Source organism: Terrapene carolina, unplaced genomic scaffold (assembly GCF_002925995.2).
Source record: "Terrapene carolina triunguis isolate 2854851 unplaced genomic scaffold, T_m_triunguis-2.0 Scaffold62, whole genome shotgun sequence".
NCBI classification, from domain to species: domain Eukaryota; kingdom Metazoa; phylum Chordata; order Testudines; family Emydidae; genus Terrapene; species Terrapene triunguis.
The window spans coordinates 24,250,547-24,266,869 of NW_020664413.1; the positions used below are offsets into that span (position 1 = coordinate 24,250,547).

General features: G+C 41.3%; 1 protein-coding gene across 3 annotated transcripts in view; it reads left to right on the forward strand.

Moving 5' to 3' along the window:
- The window catches only part of KIF5C (kinesin family member 5C), a 110,018-nt gene that overhangs the window by 80,789 nt on the left and 12,906 nt on the right, over positions 1-16,323 (forward strand). For all 3 annotated transcript variants that reach the window (XM_029910567.1, XM_029910568.1, XM_029910569.1), the window contains 5 exons: positions 6,656-6,862; positions 8,563-8,709; positions 10,838-11,026; positions 14,262-14,379; positions 15,822-15,898. In XM_029910567.1, the coding sequence (XP_029766427.1) occupies positions 6,656-6,862; positions 8,563-8,709; positions 10,838-11,026; positions 14,262-14,379; positions 15,822-15,898 (738 nt within the window). The remainder of the gene's footprint in view (positions 1-6,655; positions 6,863-8,562; positions 8,710-10,837; positions 11,027-14,261; positions 14,380-15,821; positions 15,899-16,323) is intronic.

Below are 16,323 nucleotides of genomic sequence, written 5' to 3' on the forward strand. Positions count from 1 at the left end.
ATGTGGGAAATGGAACCAGTTTTTCTTGAGTTTTCATCCTGGCACTGCCACTGATGTGCTCTGAGGCCTTAAGTGAATCAGTTAATATCTCTTTATATCAGTGTCTGTGTCTGAAAAAGGAATGTGTGTGTGTTTTAATGAGGATGATCCTTACCTACCTCACAGAGATGGTAAGAGGATACAGTAGTAATTGTGTGAAGATGTAAAGTACTGTATAAATGCTAAATCACTATTACTGAGCTTCCAAAATGTAGTTGTGGTATTTTTCGGAAAATTTGGAGGAGGTGAAATGTTTCATAGCGAGTTAAATTCTCTATTTTTTGCTGTGCTTTCTTTTGCAGTTTGACCCACTTTTTAAAAATATTTTAAGCTTTTCTTGGGTCAATTTCTGCTGTTAAAGCAGTGTAAATACAGAGTAACTCTGATACACCAGTGCAGCAAGTGAACTGAGATCAGTTAAACAGAGCAAAATTTGCCCCTTCACCCACCTCTTTTCTTTTTTGAGAGTTCTTCCTGCTTATTCCCCATATTTCTCACATCAGTATACAGAGATCTAAGATACTGATTTGATTTCCCCTCTATGTTCTCTCTTTTCTTGCTCTTATTCCTCCTGTAATGGCACATGCTCCACCTAGGTTCTGACCCTTGTCCCGGATCTCCATGTTTTTGACTTACATGTGGGCTTTTGTCTCCTGCTCCCATCAAATCTAGTTTTAAAACCCTCTTCACTAGGTTAGCCATAGTAAAAAAGAAGAATTTTCAGAAACCTAGATGAACACAATATGTCTCACCAATCCATTAGAATTCTTTGAGGGGGTCAACAAACGTATGGACTAGGGTGATCCAGAGGATTTAGTGTACTTGGGCTTTCAGAAAGCCTTTGACAAGGTCCCTCACTAAAGGCTCTTAAGGAAAGTAGGCAGTCATAGGATAGGAGAGAAGGTCCTCTCGTGAATCAGTAACTGGTTAAAATATAGGAAACAAGGAGTAAGAATAAATGGTCCGTTTTCAGAAGTGAGAGAGGTCCCTGAAGGATCTGTACTGGGACCAGTGCTTTTCAACATATTACATAAGAAAATAAGAACGGCCATACTGGATCTGACCAATGGTCCATCTAGCCCAGTATCCTGTCTTCCCACAGTGGCCAAGGAGAGGTGCTTCAGAGGGAATGAACAGAACAGATAACCATAGAATCATAGAATATCAGGGTTGGAAGGGACCTCAGGAGGTCATCTAGTACAACCCCCTGCTCAAAGCAGGACCAATTCCCAACTAAATCATCCCAGCCAGGGCTTTGTCAAGCCTGACCTTAAAAACCTCTAAGGAAGGAGATTCCACCACCTCCCTAGGTAACCCATTCCAGTGCTTCACCACCCTCCTAGTGAAAAAGTTTTTCCTAATATCCAACCTAAACCTCCCGCACTGCAACTTGAGACCATTATCCTTGTTCTGTCATCAGGTATCACTGAGAACAGTCTAGATCCATCCTATTTGGAACCCCCTTTCAGGTATTTGAAAGCAGCTATCAAATCCCCCCTCATTCTTCTCTTCTGCAGACTAAACAATCCCAGTTCCCTCAGCCTCTCCTCATAAGTCATGTGCTCCAGCCCCCTAATCATTTTTGTTGCCCTCCGCTGGACTCTTTCCAATTTTTCCACGGATCAAATGATCTGGAAAAAGGGGTACATAGTGTGGTGGCAAAGCTTGCAGATGATAGAAGATTACTCAAAATAGTTAATCCCAAAGCTGCCTGTGAAGAATTACAAAGGGATCTCACAAAACTAGGTGACTGGGTAACAAAATGGCAGATGAAATTATGCACATTGGAAAACATAATCTCAACTACCACTCTCAAGGACGAGATCTTGGAGACATTGTAGAGCATTCTCTGAAGACATCTGCTCAATCTGTAGCGGCAGTCAGAAAAGTTAACCATGTTAGGAACCATTAGGAAACGGGTAGCTGATTAGACAGAAAATATCATAATGCCTCTATGTGAAGCCATGGTAGGCTTGAATACTGCATGTGGTTCTGGTCATCCTATCTCAAAAATAATGTATTAGAATAGGAAAAGGTTCAGATAGGGGCAACAAAAATGATTAGGGGTATGGAACAGCATCCATACAAGGAGAAATTAGAAAGACTGGGACTGTTCAGCTTTGAACAGCTGTCAACCTGTGGAACTTGTTGCCAGGGGATGTTGTATGTTCAAAAAAGAATAAGATAAGTTTATGGAGGATAGCTCCATCAATGGCCATTAATCAGGATGGTCAGGGATGCAACCCCATACTCTGCCAGAAGCTGGGACTGGATGACAGGGAATGATCACTTGATAAATTGTCCTGTTCTGTTCATTCACTCTGAAGCATCTGGCCCCGACTACTGTCAGAAGACAGGAAACTGGGATAGGTGGACCATTAGTCTGACCTGGTATGGCTATTCTTATGAGTGTCTTGATTAGTGTTGCATTTCACATATTGCCAGCAATAATACTTCAAATTACATTCTACAACTTGCTGATGTGTATTCTTAACTTTATAGGGTTTTAAGCCATCTACTTCTGTTTCATAAAAGAATGTAGTCCTTTGTGGATCTAATGTCTGTAAGTCTAATTTAGTGTCCAAATCTCACTCATTTTCACTAGTTCCCCATTTGTATAGTTTCTGTACTCCTGGGTTCTGGCATCTTTTCTTACCTTTATTTCTTGGGCTATTTGTATCACTCTCCTTTTGGATGTTTGTTTACTTGGGAGTCTCCTGTATTCTAGCTCATCTCCTGCCTCCCTCTGGATCCTTATTTAATATTAGTTTGTTTTCAGTGACCTCTAATCCCTGCCATGGTGACCATTTTCTTTCTTTTTTGCATTCATTCCTGCTTCACCAACTTTATCATCAAAATCCCTGAGGCTAGTGTTGTATCACTGGCTTAGAAGCTTTACTGGCTCTTCCAATGGGGATGGCAGTCTGTCACCTCTGGAGGCCAGTGCAATATTTTTGTTAGTTTGACTCTCTCTAAAGGAGGAAATTAAGGTTTTTTTAGGCTTTGACTTCATGTCTGTAAACTTCACGAGCTTCTCACAGCTCTCATTGAAATGATCCACCTGCAGTCTACTACTGCTTGTGATTAGTTCATTGATATATGATGCAACGTGGCTGTTCTCCCTAATTAGCCAGAGCACTTATTTCTGGCTGATTAAACTAGTAGATTCAATGCTATTATAAAGCATGTTACGGATAGGACACGTGCTGTTATAATACCCTTAGCATTCCTTTGCCATGGGTTAACTATTTCTTTCGCAGGTGAAAGTACATACACTTGAGCTACATACTGCTGTATGGTATTCTCAGATGAAGTTCTGAATCTTCGCAGGAAGGCCGTGCCTAAACTTTACTAGAACATGAGGGGTAGAACTCCATGTACTAAATTAAGCTTAATTGCTAGATAAATTGTTCTGGTCTGCTTTCTTTCTAGGTATGTGTTCATAAATTGACCTTTCACAGTGTTCCAACCATCCTAAGATTTCAGTCGCTCTTCCTTTGGATGGATGGCCAATAACTTGTTCACTCCTATATATTTTGATTCTTTCTCTTTGGCCTCTGTAGTAAATACGCTGCTTCTAATAGCCCCCACAGTGAAGCTTACATCTCAAAGTTGTGAAACATGGGGAATAGAACTCCAGAAACACAGATCTGTACCCCTTAAGGTAGAGAACTCCTCCTTGCATCTATCTGTCAGTATTAAGGCTTATCTCTTCTTTGTGAACCAGTCGGTAGAGAATGAGATAACTAAGTTCCTGAAGTCTTGATTTTCCCCCCCCTTCCCCTGCAATCAAGTAAAGGGTAGTGTTGCCACTTACACATTAGGTAGTATATTGCACCAATGGATTTTTGGTATTGTGAAACCACAGTGGTAAGCACATCAAAATATCTTTAAATAAATTGTAAGGAGTAGTCCATGTCAGTTTAGCAGAGAAATACTTTTAAGGTGTTCAGTTATTATTGTTTAAATCATCTCCTATCCCTAGGTCCTGATAAATTAACTAACACTTCACTTTGAGGATACAGTATTACCAGCTGGGTGCATTTCCCTAATGGTGAATCATCTCTTCCACCCTTTTGCAGCAGGGGCATGTGTCCTGAAACTAACCTGCTTACTTCCTATTTTCCAGCTTTCCTCTTAGACATCTCTAGATGCTGAATATATTGAAAGAGAAGGTGAAGAGATACTATCTCAGTTCTGGTTTTGTATCTAGAGCTGAACTTCCTCAAGGCTTGGGGGTGAAGAGGTAGTGGACAGTGGTAGTTCAGGCTGATGATAACCACATACTTACCTAACTTTTTATCATTCCTATGAAGTGTGGCAGTAGAAAGAAGAGCCTACCACACCATCTTTCAGAGCTCCACTTTTTTTCTTAATTGTTTTAACCGTCCACTCCCATGGCATGTTCATTATCCTTCTGGCTAAACCGGACAAGATTTAATTCTTCAGCCCCCACCAGGACTACTAATTTGGCACTAAGGGCTGTGAGTAGCCTAGGAGAACTCCATCTACAGCACTTCAAGCTCCAGTCAACCCATAAAGTGAGACCCTTAAAAACAAAAGCATCTCCTGAATAAATGTCCAGGATGTTGCCATTAGGATGACCCCAATCAATAACCCCTTCTTTTAATTGATGGATTAAATTTGTAGTCTTTATTTGGTGCTGCTTTTTGCCTTATTTTATTTTTTTAAACAATGATTTTTCAACTTGTGACTTTCCAAAAATGTATTATTAGCAATAAATATTGTGAGATACTTTTCAGTTTTCTCTTTTATTTTGACACTGTTCTCCTATAGGTAACTTTACTTGAGAGGTTTTCCAGTTCAGTGTGCAATCTGAATTTTGAAGAATTTTCCATGGTTTAATTTTTTGTATTAAGATGGAATAGGATATGAGAGTAGAATATGAAATTGACCTCTGCACAATCTTCGCCATCCTATAAACTTACCTACGTCCCTTCTTATTTGAGAATGAAATGGATTAGATGGGTATAACAGGAAGGTTAGAGACAGCCATAAGTCTGTGCTAAACCTGTGTTCTTTTTATTAATCAACGGTTTGCGCATAAAAATGCTTATTTTAAGTTGATCTCTGCAAATAGGAGTAATTTTTTAAAAAGAAGTCTGTCTATAGTTTCTTTTAACTCAAGTTAAAATGATTATCACAGTTTTTCCTGTTAAAATATTCAGTTATTAGTGGTTCCCAATCCTGCTGGAAAGGCAGAACAAGTGGGGTTCCGCAGGGGTCTGTTTTGGGACCGGCTCTGTTCAATATCTTCATTAACGACTTAGATATTGGCATAGAAAGTATGCTTATTAAGTTTGCAGATGATACCAAACTGGGAGGGATTGCAACTGCTTTGGAGGACAGGGTCATAATTCAAAATGATCTGGACAAATTGGAGAAATGGTCTGAGGTAAACAGGATGAAGTTTAACAAAGACAAATGCAAAGTGCTCCACTTAGGAAGGAAAAATCAGTTTCACACATACAGAATGGGAAGAGACTGTCTAGGAAGGAGTACGGCAGAAAGGGATCTAGGGGTTATAGTGGACCACAAGCTAAATATGAGTCAACAGTGTGATGCTGTTGCAAAAAAAGCAAACGTGATTCTGGGATGTATTAACAGGTGTGTTGTGAGCAAGACACGAGAAGTCATTCTTCCGCTCTACTCTGCGCTGGTTAGGTCTCAACTGGAGTATTGTGTCCAGTTCTGGGCACCGCATTTCAAGAAAGATGTGGAGAAATTGGAGAGGGTCCAGAGAAGAGCAACAAGAATGATTAAAGGTCTTGAGAACATGACCTATGAAGGAAGGCTGAAAGAATTGGGTTTGTTTAGTTTGGAAAAGAGAAGACTGAGAGGGGACATGATAGCAGTTTTCAGGTATCTAAAAGGGTGTCATGAGGAGGGAGAAAACTTGTTCACCTTAGCCTCTAAGGATAGAACAAGAAGCAATGGGCTTAAACTGCAGCAAGGGAGGTCTAGGTTGGACATTAGGAAAAAGTTCCTAACTGTCAGGGTGGTTAAACACTGGAATAAATTGCCTAGGGAGGTTGTGGAATCTCCATCTCTGGAGATATTTAAGAGTGGGTTAGATAAATGTCTATCAGGGATGGTCTAGACTGTATTTGGTCCTGCCATGAGGGCAGAGGACTGGACTCGATGACCTCTCGAGGTCCCTTCCAGTCCTAGAATCTATGAATCTATAACAAAATGACACGAGACACCCCAAGCTACTTTAGACAGCTTATTATGTGGTTCACTTCAAAGTTGTAACACTTTGACTTGAAGTCTTTTTCATTTTGGTTCTTAGCTTGGACAGCATTGAATTCAGAGTAGAAAAAGCATTTGAAGCTATGAAATTGCTCAAAATAAGTTTTTGTTTTTGTCTGAATCTTGTGGCATAATAGGATTTGATTAAGCTTTCTTTTCCATGAGGTCCAGAGGTTTTTTGCTTAGTTTCTTCAAAGATATATTTGCACATTACACCTGCTGCTTATATTGTTTCTGGTAGAGTGGCAAGGTCTCTTGTCTCCTGTAGTCAATGTTGTAAATCTTTTGAGCTAGTTCTTGGGGGAACAGCGACCTACTTGTGATCTCTGCCATCTATTTCCAGCTTTTGGCTTCCACTAGAAGAGATTATGAGAAGATCCAAGAGGAACTGACTCGTCTTCAGATTGAAAATGAGGCTGCAAAAGATGAGGTGAAAGAGGTTCTTCAGGCCCTGGAGGAATTAGCTGTCAATTATGACCAGAAATCGCAAGAAGTGGAGGACAAGACCCGAGCCAATGAACAGCTGGCTGATGAACTGTCACAGAAAACAGTAGGAGCATTGCTGGTTATTCCTTTATCTGATGTCTGTTTTTTACATGCAGTTTATTATTGTCAAAAAGACTGATTTTTAGGGAGATACCCACTAGTCTGTACCAATTTATAAATCTTTTCTTAATATTCTAGTCAAGTATATTACTAGCTTTTGTTGCTAAAAACTGAAGTAGAGAAGCCATTAAAAGGCCAACATTTGCCAAGAGTTACCTCTTGTATCGCCCATCTTGAAGAATAAAATTGTGGTAGACTCTGATACTACTGTGTGGTAATTGTTGGCAGATACTTGCATACCACACTCAAAATATAATGGTAATTTGTAGGAGCAAAGCACAATAGTAATGTTCTTTCTAATGACTAGACTTTCTTCTCAGCAGCTGTTAGCTTTATCGTCTCTTTGTTCTTCCAATATTCTGGTATGTAGATCTACTTTGTCACTACAATGTCTCAGCCTCACTCGCTAAGGGAACATCTAAGCTTCAGGCTGGCAGTGTAAATTCCAGCTCAAGGAGACATACCCACACTAGCTCTGATTGAGGTACCTGCACTCTAAGAATATAGTCAGTGTTGGGAGTGGTGGGACGGGCTCGCTGCCCGAGTACAATCCTATCCAAGATGCTGGGCATGTACTCAGGGCAGCTAACCCCTCCTACCACTCATGTTGCTACAGCTACACTCTATTTTTAGGGCTCTAGCTTGATTGGAGCTAGCATGGGTATGTTGCTTCAAGCTGAAATTTATCCAGTTAGTAGTGTAAGTCTACATTAAAACTGCCAGGTTGGTGAAAATCTCCCTCCTTCACCCCTCTCCCTTCAAGGATGTTGGAATAATCTGCATCTTGACAAGCCCCACCAGAATGTAACAACTGTTTCTTTTCCCTGACTTCTCTGGCTGCCGTAGAGAAAACTTAGCATTGGGGATAAAGTAAGAGTGCAAATATTTACAAGAACATTTTGTATTCACTCATTTCTTATTCTCTTCTCCTATGACACACACCTTAGCTTCTTGGATGTGATCAAACTACATCACCTACTATATCCTAGTCTACAAGAGTTTCAAATCTAGATTTGGTTTAAATACCCAAAGGGTTAGGCAGGATAGACTCTGGAGCATGTGTGATTCCTGCCTATTTGGGTCATTGTCAGGTTCTGATTTCCATTATTTTGTAACTGATACCAACAATATTGATTTCATGTTGGTAATGTTTTTAACATTATATTAGCAATTTTCATTTTACTGTGCTATTTGCTAAAAGGCATACTGGCTGTCTGCTGAGGACACTGGTGTTAAGGACAGGCAGTTAGATAGAAGGCATTACTGTACAAACACTAGAAAGATGCAGATGTTGGTGTGTTTAATATGTAACTTGGATGTCAGACTCTAAGTGAATTCTGCAAAAGGATGAATAAAATAAATAATCCTGTAGCCTGAAAGCCATAATTGAACAGCTTGTACCCATGGAATGGCACTGAAACAAGGGAAAATGAAATGTGGGGTCACAATTATACCTCTATCAAAGGGGAGACATAAAAACAACCATATAAAGACAATCTTTTAAATGTAGAAATAGGAAAACTGACCTATGTGGGTTTGTTCTGTTCAGAGTATGAACTGTCAGTTTTCTGAACTATAGTTGCTGTTCTGTATAAAGGGAATCATTGGACAGGTTTGTAATCTCATCTCTTAAATCTTTTCCAGACGGCTTTGACAGCCACCCAACGAGAGCTGGGTCAGTTGCAGGATCTCAGTAATCATCAGAAAAAGAGAGCTACAGAGATCTTGAACTTACTGCTTAAAGATCTGGGAGAGATTGGAGGAATCATTGGTACCAATGATGTTAAAACGGTAAACCAGATCTTATATTGCTTTTTTCAAAAGACTATAAAGATGTAGTTCTGAGGATGGGTGGTATGGGTATTTACAGCCCCAACCTTTCACCTCTGTAGTCTGATATTTAAATCCTCCTTGGATCACAAATTAAAATAATTTGTTTTGGTCTTGGTGGATGTTTTTCTAGGTCATAAAACCACCATGCAGCTTACACAATCTATTGTGATAGGCGCTCTCTGTTCTTGAGAAGTCAAGGATTTGTATTAGCACCCGTTCAGCAGATCAGGACAGAGTCATGTGAGGAGAAATGTTTGTGGCTTATCATTTAAACACTGGCTGAATTTAGAAATTTCACAAATTTTCAGGGAAATCAAAGTATTGGTGACAAACTCAAGTCTGTCAATTTCCAGCATTGGTGAATTTTTCTGATTACCCCATAAATGTCAGCATTGCTGTAGCATACGCCTGACTATAGCCAATGTAGGAGAGGAAATTTATTGATGGTTTCTTCTTCTGTGGAATAACAAAGTGGAAAATAAATGAATGCTATTGACAAAGTAGAACCTGGGAGTGGAAATGTTTCTGGAGATACCTGCTTTGAAATTTGCATGCTGACTGGCTCCTCTGAATACAGACAGCTGGCCAAGTTCTTCAAGGTTTTCACTTCTCCCACAGTAGATAAAGGAAATTTCAACAATTGGAAATGGTATTTTAATGGCCATTGGCTAAAACTTTGCATCAGGTAACTGAACAAACTATTCACTGTAGGTGATATACAAATTCTCTTTACACTGTTGACCATGTCACTTTTTTCTTTTGAAACTAAATGTTATGTCTATTTGCTAGACCATTCCGGCAAGTTTGCATGAGACAAATCTATTTCCAAGTAGTATTTCATGTTGTCTTTTTAGTGTACTAACTTTCTCCTTTTTGCTTCACTTGGAATATTGGAGCTGGCATCTTACTTTTTAAACTCTTTCCCCATACTTCAAGGATAAAAAACAAGTATGTGTTGCTGGATACCCTGTTCATGATATACCCCTTGGACCTGATCCTGAGAGTTGTTGTGCACCTGCCTCTCTCTCACTGAAGTCAATGGGATTTGCAAGTGCTCAATTCCTCTCTGATTACAAAGGACATGATCTTTGTCTGTCTGGCAATGTGTTTCTTATGACACGTCCTGCATCATTATTTCCCGGAGTATGAACTGTTCATTTAAGAGTTGCTAGAAGGCATGTTTGGGTAGGGGAGGGAAAGGAAATCCATGCTTGCTGAGGAATTCCTTGCTCAATGAACTGAGAGAAAATTGGGCTCCTGGAATTCTGCTGTTATCATTGGATTCCACAGGTTCTGAATGTTCCTTAGTGTATTAATTTATATTAAAGTATTTGATAATTCTGGAAATCTGGCTGTTGCAATCTCAAAATAAGCAAAATAAACTGTCATACCATTTCAGTTTTTGGCTGATACGAATAGCCAGTAAATCTAGGGTTGATATAAGATTACAGGGAGCTCTGTCCAAATTAATGTGATCTGATCTGGAAGTTCTTTTTAACCATTTTTTTCCTAGTAGTACAAGAGTGAATCTTGCATAAGATGTTACAGCAACCCCTGGTGGTCATGTAATTGTATATGAAATTATATTAAAGGGTACAGTACTTGAAAATAGATGTTTACCATTTAGTGGAGGCGTTGTACTAATTAAGAAGCCAGTTTTCAGTGTAAACAAGTAACAATGGAAGGTGCTTTATAATGTCACTTTAAAAAAGGAGGTTCCTGGCCTCTCCAGCAGCATCGGAAAGCTCTTCTGCAATGTGTCACTGCAATTAGGGCAAGTGTTCTAAATTATTCCCACTTTTAATGTTGAGTCATTGGATCAGTGGTTATAACCTGAGCAGGAAGACTTAACTTTTGGCCTTTGTCTGACTTTTATCCATGAAGTTTCGGAGAGGTTGAGTGATATGACATCTTGGAATGTAAATGAGAAAAAATCCAAGCTGGTGTACCCAGGACTTGTGAGTTGTGCTGTGTATTACTGAGATCTCCTAGCTCTAGACAACTGGTTCACTAGTAGAAAGTTTTCTGCATTGGCTATTTTCTTTTATAAGCCTGCATTAAGCAATGCAACTCTTTGTGTGTTTAGTTAGCAGATGTGAACGGGGTAATCGAGGAAGAGTTCACCATGGCACGGCTGTATATCAGTAAGATGAAGTCTGAGGTGAAATCTCTGGTGAACCGCAGCAAGCAGCTGGAGAGTGCCCAGATAGACTCCAACAGGAAGATGAATGCCAGTGAGAGGGAACTTGCAGCCTGCCAGCTCCTCATCTCACAAGTATGCCTCTTTCCTCCTCCTCCTCCTCCTCCTCCTCTCTTTGGCAGAAGTCTCACTGATTTACCCTCTTCTTCCTTGAAATCTTCTGCCTCCACCCCCAACCTTCTTAAACATGCTACTTCTCAACGATGAGATCATGCCTGCTTGGCTGTAGATTTCTATCTCCCTCATACTGTAAAGTACAGCTTATCCACACATGCTGAAGAAACAACTTTATTTCTGCAACTCTATACCTTTAACACTCTGCCTTCAACTTAAAAAATGACATGCAAATGAAATTAACAAAATTAATATCCAGTTCATTTGTAAAACATGCTGGGAGAGGCATTCATCCCATTAGCAAATATACAGTATAGTACAGGGGTCGGCAAACTACGGCACGCGTGCCAAACACGGCACGCGAGCCAATTCTGAGTGGCACGCAGCTCCCTTCCGCGGTCCCAGCACCACTCAGCCCCACCGCTCTCCCCTGCGGGGGCAGGAGGCAGAAGCTTGGTTCTGCGGCAGCCAAGCTTCCCCCCCTCCCCCACTTCTTCCTCCAGCGTGGTGCTTTCCAGCCCCCTCCTCTCCTTCCCTGGCCAATCAGCTGATGGCCCTAGCAAGGGGGAGGGGGAAGAGCGGCAGCATGCTCCCTGCTCCGTAGAGGACACAGAGAGAAGTAGGGAAGGGGGTGGAACAGGGCATATCCCTTCCAGCCCCCTGCCCTGAGCTGCTCAGGGCAGGGGGTTGGGAGCACTCCCACGAGCCGAGCACCCCAGCCTTTTGCTCTGCACCCCCCCACCCCAACACACATCCGTCCCTCTGCCCTGCACCCCCACAGCCCCAGCCCTCTGCCCTGAACTCCCTACACCCCAACACACACCCAGCCTTCTGCCCTGCACCCACACAACCCCATTCCTCTGTCCTGAACCCCCCCACCCCAACACACACACAGCCTTCTGCCCTGAACCCCCCACACCCCAACACACACCCAGCCTTCTGCCCTGCACCCCCCACAGCCCCTAGCCCTCTGCCCTGATCTCTGAACCCCCGCCACACACACACACCAGCCTTCGGCCCTGAACCCGCTCCCCCAGCCCTCTGCCCTGACCCCTGAAACCTCCCCCCCCCAGGTCTGGGTCCCGGCCGCAGGCCCTGATCAGCCCTCTGCCGGCCTAGGTGAACAGAACCCCAGGCTGGCAGCGAGCTGAGCAGGCTGGTGGCATAAGATCAGCATTTTAATTTAATTTTAAATGATGCTTCTTAAACATTTTGAAAACCTTTGTTTACTTTACATACAATAGTTTAGTTATATAATATAGACTTATAGAAAGAGACCTTCTAAAAACATTAAAATGTATTACCGGCACGCGAAACCTTAAATTAGAGTGAATAAATGAAGACTCGGCACACCACTTCTGCAAGGTTGCCGACCCCGGTACAGTATATGAAATGATACTGTTAACACTATGGAGACTGGTGCCATATAATTCTGAGCAGCAGGGTTTCCTGGTGACTGTTGTGTGACCAGAAAAAGAGCTTGGAGGATGCCCCTCTGGGTCAGACTTTTTGTGATCCTAAAGGGGAAAAAGGAAAGGAAATGTGCTGAATGCCAGCTACTGCCAATATGTTGGGGTTTTGTTGATTCCAGATGGTCATCTCCATGTTCCCTGATTGTGGGGAGGAATTGTGAGTCCACCACATGTAATTTGCTGGCACTTAGTCTGAAAAAACTAGAGTTTTTATCATTAAAACGTAAGTAGGGACAGACCCAGTTTTGCAGTTGCTGTGGCTCTCCAATCCATTGAACTTGCTGTAGATCTTGATAAGGAAAGGCAGAAGTTGTAGCATGCTTCTAAATGTTCCAGAAAGACACTAGACCAATTTGTGGCTGGATAGATCGCTTGTTCAGAAATGTGAAATGAACCATGCATGTGAATGATCTTATCCCAGCCCTTTTTTTAATCAATAAAATTGTATACTGGAGTCTGGTAATACTTAACAGTTACATAGCACTTTTCATGTTCAAAGCACTTAACAAATATTACCTAATTATTCCCCTCCACACCCCTGTAAAGATAGAGAATCTGAGGCAAAAAGGTTAAGTGACTTTCCAGAGGCCATTGAACGAGGCGGGATCAGAAGTGGGAGTGGAACTCACTACTGTGCTGAGACTGATGGTCTACACCTCTCTTCTGGCGTTTGAATGCTTTTAGTGCTGTGTGGAAACCAACCAGATTAATTCTTTCAAGCATGAGAACTTTTTTTCTTGTCATTCTGGGAGCCCTGTGAATAAGATCATGATGAGGTTCCCTCTGTATTTAAGCCTAGAAGGAAACTTAGTAACAGTTAACAGAGGTTTGAACTGTTTAATTGAGCCCTTAAAATTGAGTATCTCTGCCATGTGCTGCTCTAATGCCACACTTTGGGGAATGAGCATTCCAAATGCTTCTTGTCAAATTTAGTAATCTAGCAGACTGTCATCATGATAGATGTGGGATTTGACATGTACTTTTCATTGAGAACTAAGTCCTGAGAGGTACTGAACTCTTTCAACTCCCATTAAGGTTAGGAGGTACTCGGCACCTTCCAAGCTTTTGCCCTTAATGCGGAAATATAATGTGAACTCAAAAATCTAGACCTCTTCTCCATGCTGAGGCAGGTCTTCTTAAAATGAAATGATCTCATCAGTAGAACTGTAATAGCTCCCACACAGGCCCCTCTTAACTCAGAAATTAGGAATAGAATATGTTTCAAAATAAAATATATTTTGTTCTTTTTACCTTTGAAATGTGTCAGCTGCTATTTTTATTAATTAAAGTGACCTTTCTTGTTTAAAGACGTGCTAACAAAAAATAGGAGCAAATGATCAGTGTTGCTATTCACCAACACATCTGGCTTCCTAGTAGTACAGCTTGAGATGCCCAGGAAGCTACTCAATTATGTATTCCATCCTAATGTTAAATGAATTTGACTTTAAAATATTGCTGCTGGTTGATAACAAGCTGGTCCTGCGTTCCATATGGTATTGTGGAAATACTTGTCATGCTGCATAGTGTTAACCACAGGCCACAAAGAGTTAAGATTGTGTTGGTGTTACATCTATCGTAGATCTTGTACAGCACGTCCACCTAGTAGGTAGCTCTGGATGCAGAGAGCTTTCACACGTCCCTAATCTTTATAGGAAGAGAGCACCTGAATTTCTAAATTACAAGCTTTACCATTTATATCTGCTTATTGTTCACTTTTTTTAAAGCATGAAGCAAAGATTAAGTCCCTTACAGACTACATGCAAAATATGGAACAGAAGAGAAGGCACCTAGAAGAGTCACAAGACTCGCTTAATGAAGAGCTGGCCAAGTTACGTGCTCAAGGTACTGTACTTAAAACAGGGTAATTAATTGTGGGGGGCCTCTAGTCCTAGACTTTTTACCTCTACAGTCTAGAAAATTGAGTTCTATCCAACTGGCACATTGACAACTCTTCTGGGGATCTTGTATTTTGTTGTGGCTTTCCTTGCAAATAATGGTTGCCCCTGCCGACCTGCTATTCATTCCTCCCATTACTAGAAGGATGACATGGCTGAGCCAGATTGGATAGGTGGGATTTTAATTCACTTGCCTAATCCTAGGCATTTCTCAGGGTCTCTTTGAAGCAAAAGCAAACTCTGAAGAGGATGCATGGATGTAGCTAATGGGAAACCTGAATGTGCAAACTTGACAACAAATGGATTTCCCCAATCCTCTTAATAAATTGTCCTGCATGCTTAGTATTCAGTCGTAGAACAGTACAACTGAGTCAATATCACACAGTTCTGTGACTTGCAGTACACACTGTGCTTGTTATGAAACTCAGAGTTAAGCCACAGCAGCCTAGTTCATGCAATTGAAGGAGCATCAGGCCCTCCTGGTATTGTAATATTCTTCGAGTCCAGTCCAACTGGAATAATCCCCCTAGTTGCTGACCCATACAAGCCCTGTGGGTTGCCTGCTCTAGAACTGGGGAGACTGCGCCCTGTTTGATCCTGGGTGAAATGCTCCTTTCGTAGCTCCTACGTTACATCCTGCAAATACATGGGCTTCGTTTTATGGATTGCAAATTAGGTTTTTGTGACAACATATGCAAAATTTATTGAAAGAGCAATTCTCTCTAGTGTTCTTAAGCCTCTGTAGCACACACTGCCACCATGGGTCCTGATTTCCACCATACACCTGCCAACCCAGAACATCACCCCATATTCCTTGTTCGGGGTCCCTTCGGACTCCAGGAGCAGCAGGCTGTGTCAGAGAATTCATTATTTAACGTTCTGGCAAGTTGTGTTTTGGCTCCACCTTCAGGCTTCCCCATCTATTCCTAGGGATAGGTGTGGCATCAGATGCTTTGGATCCTCTGAAAAGGTAGAAGAAAAGGATGGAAGTCACCAAGGCCTAAGGACAGTGGGAAGGGTCACAAGTAGACATGAGGATGCTGGGAATGGGAAGGAGTTGTAGGCATGTGGGGGGTATGACCGGGTGATAAGTGGAGAAGGTGATGGATGGGTTATCCACATGTCACTTCAGATAGAGCCCTGCATAGCCATATGTGAATCTTTCAACAAATGACTGTTAGTGTGCCCATTTATTTTGTTACCATTAAAAATGTATCGGAGATGGGTAATGTGATATTCTTGAATTGAGAGCTGAAGTTCTCTGTCTGCTTCTGGAAAGAAAAAGCTGTTGTAGTGATTTTTTTTTTTGTAATGGTTTCAGATTCAGTGTGTCGAGTAAGTCTCTGGTTAACTCTTTAACTTTTTTTTTTTTTTTTAAACTCTTAACAGAAAAAATGCATGAAGTCAGCTTCCAGGATAAAGAGAAGGAGCATCTGACCCTGCTTCAGGATGCAGAGGAAATGAAGGTAGCATTGCAGGCCACAATTATAGATTTTCCTCACCAAGAACACTTGTCAAACTGACAGTTAGGTCTAAATTCTGCTTTCGGATGCACATGTGCTGCCCAATAATTTTTAATAAACTTTTATAATCTATCAGAGCCATAAACTTCCATTGGGAAACCTACATGCCACGTAGGAATGACTTTCCTGATTTGAAAGGGAAGAGCTTGATAATGTTGATAAAGTAAATTTGTGTGGGGAAAAAGGTACATTGTAGCCAAAATATGGTTGGATGGTTTGGAAGTTGAGCTAACTTCAAAAGGTGAAAAGATTCAGTTGAAAGATTTGTACAAATTTAATCAAAAAGGTTTTAGTAAATCCACTTCTTCATTTGAACCCAGGAGAGAAATTCAGTGCCTAATATAGTACACCTCTACCCCGATATAACG